A 9,397-nucleotide genomic window follows, 5' to 3' on the forward strand; every position below is an offset into this window, starting at 1 on the left:
CCGGGTGATAGACGGGGCTCGAGGCATCGGGGGAATGCACAGATCTTGCCGGGGACGATCGTACGAGTTCAAGTGTAATAAAACAATACATTCGGGGTCGTTCGGAGGGGTTCTGCCCTTTCATTTATGTATACATTTTTCAAAAATAGTTGCTTCATGAAGACAAGAGGAGAGAATATCTTTATCAGCTTCAAGAATTTGTAGTGACCGATAACAGCAGGAATTGGAGGTTTCGATATGAACTAGCAGAGTAAGTAAAACCTGTTTGGGGACATGAGAAGGCAAATTAGATGGAATAATTCTTAATTTTCCTACCTTATAATTGATTTCTAAGCTCGCAGTAATAGCGTTCTTTTGGATAAAGAGATTATGTTTTTATTAAGGGATAAAGTGAATTCCGCAGCACTAAGTTACAAATACCACGGTCTCCGGGGAGATATTCATTTTCTGATGAAGACAGGGCTCGAGTCACTTTGGAATTAGAGTGTTCTGCTGTTCTCTAAGGCAATTTATTCGAACCAAATAAAAGATGAATCACCCCCTCTTCAGTATTCTCCTATTAATCGGAAGAGTTTTTGCCAAAGCCTTCCCGAACATTCTGAGTGTAGCCCTCTCTGCAGGGCACAGCGTGCTTATGCACTTCAGCTCCTAAAGAAAATTACGCTACAGAGAGAGACACGAAAGGGGCTCAGTGAGACGAGACGATTGTTACATAAAAACGTCCCCCAAGGTGCCTCCTCTGTGCACATCATCTCGTGTGTGAAGGACTTCCTTAATCCCAGCCTGTGCCGGCACAGGGAATGTTAAAGGTGTCCCTGATTCCCAAAGAGTTAAAGCTGTTAATAGGGCTCTTTCCCGAGGCAGGTCATTGTGCATCGCACAGTATTGGGTGGACTTGGTGGCGATGGTGGGCGTGTGGGTGTTAGTCTTCACCTTGTCGGGATTTATCTCGGTAGCTTTACTTTTCATTTTTCTTGCCCTCAACTAGAAATCTTTCAAATAATTGTCTTCCCTGTAGAAATCCATCAGGCTTTTGCAGCTATTCAGGCTATGATTTGGCCGATGCCAGGGGCAAACTAAAAGATTTTCTCTTCGCTGTGATCTTTAATCATTATGCTTAATTTGAGAGATTGAGGTTTTAGTCATTATGCCATGTTCCTAGTTTATATTCTCAGAGAACCGAGAAAAACAGGCCCACGTTTTCCATGAAAGCATTGCGCCCTCTAGCGGCAGCGCGCGGGAACTCGGCCAGGTCCGTCTCCGGGCGGGCCGACCCGCTTCCCGCTTCCCCGGCGGCCGGGGGGCGGTGGCTGGGGACCGGGGATGGGGGCCGGGGATGGGGCCGGGGACCCGGCACCGATGGGGTGGGGGCGGGGGGGCCGGGGCCGGGCTGACCTGCCTCCCGGGAACGGGGTTGGGACCGAGGGACCGGGGCCGGACTGACCCGCCTCCCGGGGCCCCGGGCATGGGGACCCGGCGGGGGACCGAGTGGGGGACGGAGCCGGGGCCTGGCCACGAGGACCGGCTTCCGCGGGCCCGGGCCGGCGGGGCTCGCACCGCCAACAGCGTTATCTCGGAGCCCTGGCTATCTCCCATCTCTGCCGTGGTTATTGAAGCCAGAGCCACTGATATGAATTCTGTGCTCCCCGCGCCCACGGTACTGGTATCATTTTTCTGAAAACAGTGCTTTTTGATATGAAAGTATTCCCCGGCACTCCTGGTTTCTGGTTCTAACTTCCTTCCAATCTCTTTTTCATTTCCTTTCGTTGCCAGCGTGGAAACAATGCCATTTATTTTCATACCTCTTCTCTCCATCCCCATTTAGAAGAGAGTGAGAGCTTTGGTGGTAGGTTTTCCCGTCCAGCCATCTTATGAATTTTTCCCTTGGAGTAGAGAGCCGAGGCTCCCAGTTCTCTCCAAGCGGACCTTGCTGATTGGGGGAAAAAAAAAAAGGGCTCGAGCTGCCTGCCGGCCGCTTGGGGAACAAAGCCGAGGCTCCTCGGAGGTTCCCCTGATCTGTTGATCTCTGGGAACTTCAGCGTTCTGGCTATTTTTATGTTATCTGATTTTTCAGAGTTTTATGTGCTTTCCAACTGATAACCCAGAATTGAAATATTATCCCTGTTCATAAATTTCTCAGCCTCTGTTTTACAAAGTTTAATTTATTTCCTTTTTGTTGGATTTGTTTGGGTGAGATGAAGACAGACGATTTTCTTTTTCCACTTTATTTTGCGTGGTATTTCCCTCGGCTTTCTGCTTTTGGCATTTTACTGACGGAAAGCCTCGCTAGGTCCACATGTGCCCTTAATTTCCCAGCCCGGCTCTTTTTATCTATAAAATGAAATGAGAGTAAGGAGACATTAGTAAGGTATTTTTTTTGCCCTAAAAACCAATTTCCTTTTTTTTTTTTTTCTTTCTTCAGACAGCTGCTACTCATTTTGGAACTCTATAATCCCCATGATGTTTATGATTATTTAATGCATATTGCCTTGAAGTTGTGTGCAGATAAAGTTTCTGAAGTTCGATGGATCTCCTTCAAGCTTGTAAGGAATCGTGGCTTTTTTGTTTGTTTGTTTGTGATTTTTGGAAATAGGAACATTTCTGTTTCTTCCATTTTAACCCCTTTACTTTCTGGGGCTGATTTTTCAGTATACCTATGAAGCCAGCTTTTTAATTTGAAATTAGGAACTGCATTATGGTTTTATCAGCACGTAAGATAGCCTTTTTCTTAAGCTGTATGCTTCAGTGATAGAAATTATGGATAAATCATTTTCTATATGAGACCCTGTAAATGATGGCTTAGTGTTTCCTTAAACACAGGCTGGGCTTAACCCTACGGCATGGTTTTGTAGAAAAGTAGTTAGTAAGCAAAAGCTCTGTCATGGAAAAAAAGGCTTATCCTGTTTCTTACCTGGGCTTGTGACCAGCTGAATACTGGGTGGGGGGATGGAATCTCATTTGGAAATATTGTCTTACTAAGGTACTCTGATGGTATTAAAATTTTACAAACGTGGCATGTTCCGAAAGGTAATGATTTAGTTATTATGCAAGAGGACATTTCCTAAAATTTGGAAATCTTAAGATTAAGAATGTATTTTCCTAATGCTAGTCCTTTTTTGAATTTCATTTTCTGAAGGGTTCTACATGTGCGAGTGTATGTGTATTGCACAAGTCTTTTCTCCTCTGTGTTCTAATGATGACCGTGACAAAAAGTACCCTCTCCCACGCTTATAAATTCATTTTAAGAGCCATACAAATGTCTAGTCTCCACGTAGAGTAGGATTCATAATTCAAATAGATGGCAGCATTTTAAATGTGCTCTTCTGATATTTGTTACAGGTTGTGGCCATTCTGCAGAAGTTCTATTCACACAGTGAAAGTGCGTTGGGGTTAGCTTTCGTCCATGAGCTCATCGTAAGGTTCCGGCACTGTGCTAAGTGGGTTGGAAGGCAAGCTTTCGCTTTCATTTGTCAGGTTAGCATGGCCAGGGGCGGCCGGGTGGGGCAGGGTTCTCCGCTGGGATTTTCTTACGTTGCCACGGACTGATATCAGATGCGTCAGACATAGGTCACCAGCCAGGCATCTGGAGATCAGTGCACCGAACGAACCCTTTGATCTCATGGGAGATTGCGGCCGACCCGCTCAGGCAGAATGATTTGCCCAGGCTTCCCCAGCCCGTCTGTGCATTCGTCCTGAAGGTGTTGACTGAACGCCTGCCGTGTGCCAGGCACATTCTAGACGGTGCGGAGCCAACTCGCTCCTGCTCTCCCAGCACTTCCCCTCCGGTGAGGTGAGGGCCGGGCCCGCAGCCCTGCCCCCCCCTGCCCTGTCCAGGGCAGTGGCCATCGTGGCACCTCCCCTCAGCCAACTGCCTTGGAGGGAGGCTGCGGTGAAGAATAGAGCAGTAGGGTTGGGGCTGAGACCATTTCATCTCTGCAGGGAAGTTCATGTCAGCCGGTCCGGCTCCTGGGCACCCTCCCTACTTAGTGTCCTGGAAATGGTGGGGTCGAGGTTTGCCTGGGGCTGATGGCTGCCACTTCTGGAATGCTGCTGCGTGCCAGGTACCTGCTCATCTGATCCTCAGTGGCAAGAGCTGCCGTGTGTCAGGCACCTCACACCTGTGTACTTTCAGACCAGGTTTTTTTTTTTCTTGAAGGGGAAGCAGTTGAAGCCCAGAGAGGTTAAGTGACTCAGTCAAAATCACACAGGAAACATAAAGCCGTGATTTTTTTCTTTTCCCGCTAACGTGTTATTTAAGAAGTTTTAATGTTTCCCCATGCACATGTTCAAGCATGTACAAAGGTGGAGGGAACAGCATGACTCTCCATGAACCCCTCGCCCAGCTCTGTCAACATTACAGTCAAGCTGTAATGGGACTCTAGCTCACCCAAGCCCCAAAGCCCCCTTTCTCTCCCTCACACCCCCTTCCCCCACTGAGGGACTCACCAGGGCCCCCTGTTGGGCTGGAGGGGCATCACACGGTACTTTGGGGGTCAGCTTTGCAGAGTGCAGCGACTGACGGATTTAAGTGCCAAACTCAACAGACCGCAGGCCTGACGCCACAGATTTCTGCAAAGAAGAAGTCAGTGCCCCAGGTCATTTTGTGGAGAAAGGGCGAATGAGATACCTTCGCTTTTATTTTTTAGTTCTCCATCTGAGATTTAGAAAATCCATGATGAGATAAAAGGAAGAAACACCCAACTAATTTTGTTCAAGAAAAATCAATGTGTATGTGCTTTCACGAATTAATTATTAAAGATTTAGAAAACCCACAGACAGACAGACAAAAGGAAAGGGTCGTTTGATGGCAATTTCAGTGCCGCTCCAGGGACGGATCCTAACCTGGGGTTTAGTGAGGGCCCACGTGGCAGGTGGGGATGAACTGATGCATTTGACGTACCTTGCACACTGCCTGGCACTTAATAAATGTCAGCTGTTACCCTGTAGTGGGAAGATGTATAGGACTTAGAAGCCACACGCTCAGCTTGGAATCAGGAGACCTTTGGGCGTCGCCACTTTGGACCAGAATTGCCTCACCCGTAAAACTAGGCTTGTGCCGATTCCCGTGGCTGGCTATGAGACGGGACTCTGTAAGCAGAGTGGCGGTGGGCAGGCGCTGGCCATCATCCCGGAGGCGGTGTTGGTTGGGTATTCGCAGAGGGCCCGGCCTGGATTGGAGATGGGGGTTGGGCTGTCGATAAGACAGGTGCGGTCCCTGCCCTCAGAACCTGAGGTCTGGTGAGTAACAAAGGTGAGGGTTCTTAACCTTAACAGGTGGGCGCTTTGCTAGATTCTTTGCGGAAGCGATCTGCCCTGCCCATCACTTCCCCATTGCACAGATGAGAAAACTGAGACCCAGACAGGCGAAGCCATATACTCAAAGCTGTGAAGCTAGTGAGTGACCAAGTTAGGCTTGGAATTACAGAAGTGTACGTATTTAGAAAAAAACATGCTGATCACTCTTGAGTATCAATTTTTGGCTGTGGTTTTCTTCCATCACAGGCGGTGGTGAGCGAGGAGTGTATCCCCGCAGACCAGTTTGTCGAACACTTACTCCCCAGTCTTTTAAGCCTCGTGTCAGATCCTGTGCCCAACGTGAGAGTTTTACTAGCCAGAGCTCTGCGGCAGACGCTGTTGGAAAAGGGTATGTGGACCGCTTTTCTGAACTTACACGTTTTAAAAACTTCATCGGGCAGCAGCTAGATTTCCTCTAGGAGATTGTGGCAGATTGCATGATAGCAAACTCCAGACTTATTATATAACTTGATGTATTCACTTTTATGCAGAATCGTTCGTTGTTCAGAAAATGACTAAGGAAATGAATGTGGTCCGGTTTTCACATTTAATGAACGTAATGCTAGAATGCAAAACATCGCCGTGTTCTAGAAATGCGGGAAACTTTTGTAAACGTTGACTTAGGACATAGACATTATGAAAGGCAGCAAATGTAAGCCTTAATTACACTGAGGTTTTGATGGTATTAATTTTGTAGTCAGAAAAATGTCGAGCTCAGCCTGAACAGGACTTAACTTTAGATTGTGTCCCTCGGATGACACGATCACATCTAAGCCACGGGTGGGGCGGGGCATTCTGTCCCCGAACGTACCTCCCTTGCCCCTTCCCTCCCACACCTCCCCCTGCCAGCAAACCTGCGCGCCCCCCGCCCCCCACACCGTACTCCACATGCTGTCAGTTATTTTGTAGCAGAGGGGAGAAGACATGACATTGAACATTTCTGAACTACAGTTTTAAAAATGTGCATACCTACCCATTCTTTCATCTTTGAAATTTAAGAAATACCCTTTGATGGAGGCAATCATTTTATCTTTGCGAGGCCCTGTGTGTGTGATTATTCTGGGAAGAACGATTTATTGTCCTGAGGTGTGGTTTCAGAAAAACCCAAAACTGGGGTCTGTGTTGGAGCACAGTTCATGGCACACGCGAGCCCAACTACTGTTTTCTGTCTTTAGCGTATTTGAGAAATGCCGGTAACCCTCATCTTGAAGTCATTGAAGAGACCGTCCTGGCCCTGCAGTCCGACCCGGACCCAGACGTGTCCTTTTTTGCCACTCTCCAACCCAAGCGGCGGAGTACTGCAGACAGCCGTGTGCTAGAAGAGCGGAACTAACCCCTCTGTGGTCGCGCACGCTCTGGGCACTTCGCACGCGGCACGGACTGCTCACCCCAGCTTGTCGGGGGGTCTGATTGTGTCACACCTTCCGAGGGAGGAAAGATTCCTGAAACTTTGAGGGTGGGCACTCAGATGGCGCCTTCCCCTCCCGCAGTCACAGGGACTGCACCTGGGCCAGGCGCCACGCTTCTGCGCCCCTCCCTGCCTGATCAGGAGGTCCGGGCCAAGGTGGTGGAACCAGGCGGGTGGCTGGGGGTGGGGCCTCCAGAACATCAGACTGCCCTCTCTCCCACAGACCAGATTATTTAAGCCCCCCCCTCCCCCCCCCCGCCCCCCACACACATCAAGTAGTTTATTAGAAGATTTTAAGTCTTTAATGGACTTGCACATTTGGCTTCCCTTATGCTTTCCTATAAAATACAGTTTATGGTATCACATTTTATTTTTAACTGAAATAATGTACATATGTAAATAGCTCTTGACAGGAAGAGCTAATATATTAACGTAACATTAGCCTCCTATCAGTGAGCAGAACAAATACATCATTTAAATTTATGCTGCACTTTGAGTTACTGCAAATATAGCCCAATTTGTTTACTTTTGAAAAATGTGATAGTTAAGGAAATCTACTAAAGAATGATTTATGGAAGTCTTTCTAATATTGTACTTTTGTATAAACTGTACTTGGAACTTTTCCTCAGGCACTTACCCCTCCCCTTCTCGTAGGAACTGTATCCATAAAGACACGTACTGGCCTTTGACAGAGCATAAAGTAGAAAGATTTTTCGCTCTTACATGGATTCATTATCATACATTTGAGAGAGGGAAATTGATCATTGAGATGCATGGATATCGACTTTGTATCTAATGCTCTAGGATCTTAACAGAAAGTAACAGAAAAATAGGACCCCGCAGATCTGATCAGTTCATATACTTGCCAGTTGTTTGGGGGGTTAGATTATGACACCCTTCAACTTGACCTGAGTACACAGAACTTAACATTTCACGCTTTTAAAATTTAGAGTGAGAGAAAGATGCTCTGGAAACTTAAACGAGTTTTCCATTAATCATTTAAGATTCTACAGACGTTTGCGTAAATTCTGTAGAATGTGTAAGCTCGTGTTCTTTTTATTTCTATCTTTGTCTTCTCGAAAGTAGGCATCAAAGGAAGGAAGGAGAGGCCCATTTGGGGTTCAAGAGCTGCCTGCAAAGGTCATGTTGCTGTGGCCATTCTCCCCTTGGATCTTTTTCTTGTCCGTCTTTTCTTTCTCCCTTTTTTTAAAAAATAAAATCTCTGCAGCTATATATTGAATTTCCGGGAATACAGGATGTTCTCCCCTCCCCCAAATTCCACTGAGTTGATTCTTTAAAAAGAAAGGAAGGAATCTATACCGTGCCAAAGAAAATAAGGTACATGTGTGAGAATTTCAAATTGTAACCCAGGGTAGCATTTTGGCAACTTCAGCAAAGAGGGAGCCAATAAATTGGAGGCTACGTATTAGAGAGAGAGAGGGGGAAAAAAAATCAGTCCATCTTGTGTTCTTCAAGGAAATAGATGGAGCTAATTGTTTTGCTTCAGTAACAAACCATTTTTGATCCTTTTCATGTTAGAAATTGAGATTGGCCTATTGTTAAAATCTGTTGATCTAGCAGCACGTAGAATTATTCAACTGGAATCTTGGGTTCTGTGCAGAGGTTAATTTTCCACTAAGGAAAAAAAAATTCCCCTCGGTTTGTGTCCTGATGTGTAATGTAGCATCTGGGTGCCGAATCCAGTGTGCTTGTAGGGACTCTCCCGTAAATAATCCAACCTTTAAACATTGCCGGTTATACACTGAAGATCGTCCATAACTTGATAGGAATGCCTTTCCGGTGCAAAGATTTTTTTTTTTTTCATGACTAATCTCTCTGCCAAAAAATATGTGCAAAGCTCCTATGTTCTTCTTTTGTAACAACGGAGGTTTTTTTCTAAGATGGTTCTGTGTCTCCTTCCTTTCTCTCCGGCTGCTTACGCCGTCACTTCAGCTCTTGATGAGCTTACTTGTTCATAGGTGCGGGGTGTTAAGTGTGTGTGATCCGAGCATCTCACGTAAGCTTCCTGTTTACTTGAACACTCTGCCTCCTCTTGGGCGAATTAATGGAAAAGCACAAGATGGGTTTCTCGCAGACGGCGCTCCTCTGAAAGGTCTCTTCGCGATGGAACCGTCTCCGCTTCTCGTCCAGCAGGCGTCACCCCCTTGTTAAGTGTCTTCATGAGCACCTGTCTCCCGGAATTGGGGGGCGTTCGGGGGCATCTGCGGGGCTGGCGGCGCGTCTCCGCTCGCTCGGGGAGCAGGAAGGGCGCCTGTTAACGCCGTGCTGGGTTTTTCATTCGTGCCCGGCATAGGATTTTGAAGCATGACTGGAGACTGCCCTTGACAGCTCTCGGTAGTCGATGCCCGCGGTGAGGATTTGGGGCGCTATTCACCCCGCGTGGTGGGCCCCGACTTCGGCAAGGACTGTTCTTTAACGGGACGTGGACACCAGGGGCCCGCGTCCTGGCGGTGGACCCAGGAACTGACCCGAAGGGCAGGGCCTGGGGGGCGTGGCCCCCGCGGGGCGTCTCCGCGGTCGGTCTGCGCTGCGGGGCTGGGCCAGCCGGGGGCGCCGGTGACGCGGGCCGGGGGACAGGGAACCATGCGGCGGCGGCGGCGGCGGCGGCGGCGGCGGCGGCGGGCCGGCGGTGGGGCGCCGCTGGGGGGCGCCCCGGACGCCCCCCAATTCCCC

At 48.1% G+C, this 9,397-nt stretch overlaps 2 protein-coding genes across 9 annotated transcripts in view; both read left to right on the plus strand.

Annotated features, from left to right (window-relative positions):
- The window catches only part of LOC125936457 (serine/threonine-protein phosphatase 4 regulatory subunit 1-like), an 82,694-nt gene extending 74,091 nt beyond the window's left edge, over positions 1-8,603 (plus strand). For all 8 annotated transcript variants that reach the window (XM_049650557.1, XM_049650560.1, XM_049650561.1 and 5 more), the window contains 5 exons: positions 150-250; positions 2,423-2,543; positions 3,340-3,474; positions 5,503-5,644; positions 6,471-8,603. In XM_049650557.1, coding sequence (XP_049506514.1) covers positions 150-250; positions 2,423-2,543; positions 3,340-3,474; positions 5,503-5,644; positions 6,471-6,628 — 657 coding nt within the window. In that variant the 3' untranslated portion in view covers positions 6,629-8,603. The remainder of the gene's footprint in view (positions 1-149; positions 251-2,422; positions 2,544-3,339; positions 3,475-5,502; positions 5,645-6,470) is intronic.
- Positions 8,604-9,307: 704 nt separating this feature from the next.
- ANKRD60 (ankyrin repeat domain 60) overlaps positions 9,308-9,397 on the plus strand; it is a 9,863-nt gene continuing 9,773 nt past the window's right edge. Inside the window, 1 exon segment of the mRNA XM_049650382.1 lies at positions 9,308-9,363. Coding sequence (XP_049506339.1) covers positions 9,308-9,363 — 56 coding nt within the window.

This window comes from Panthera uncia, assembly GCF_023721935.1.
Source record: "Panthera uncia isolate 11264 chromosome A3 unlocalized genomic scaffold, Puncia_PCG_1.0 HiC_scaffold_11, whole genome shotgun sequence".
Classification (NCBI taxonomy): Eukaryota; Metazoa; Chordata; class Mammalia; order Carnivora; family Felidae; genus Panthera; species Panthera uncia.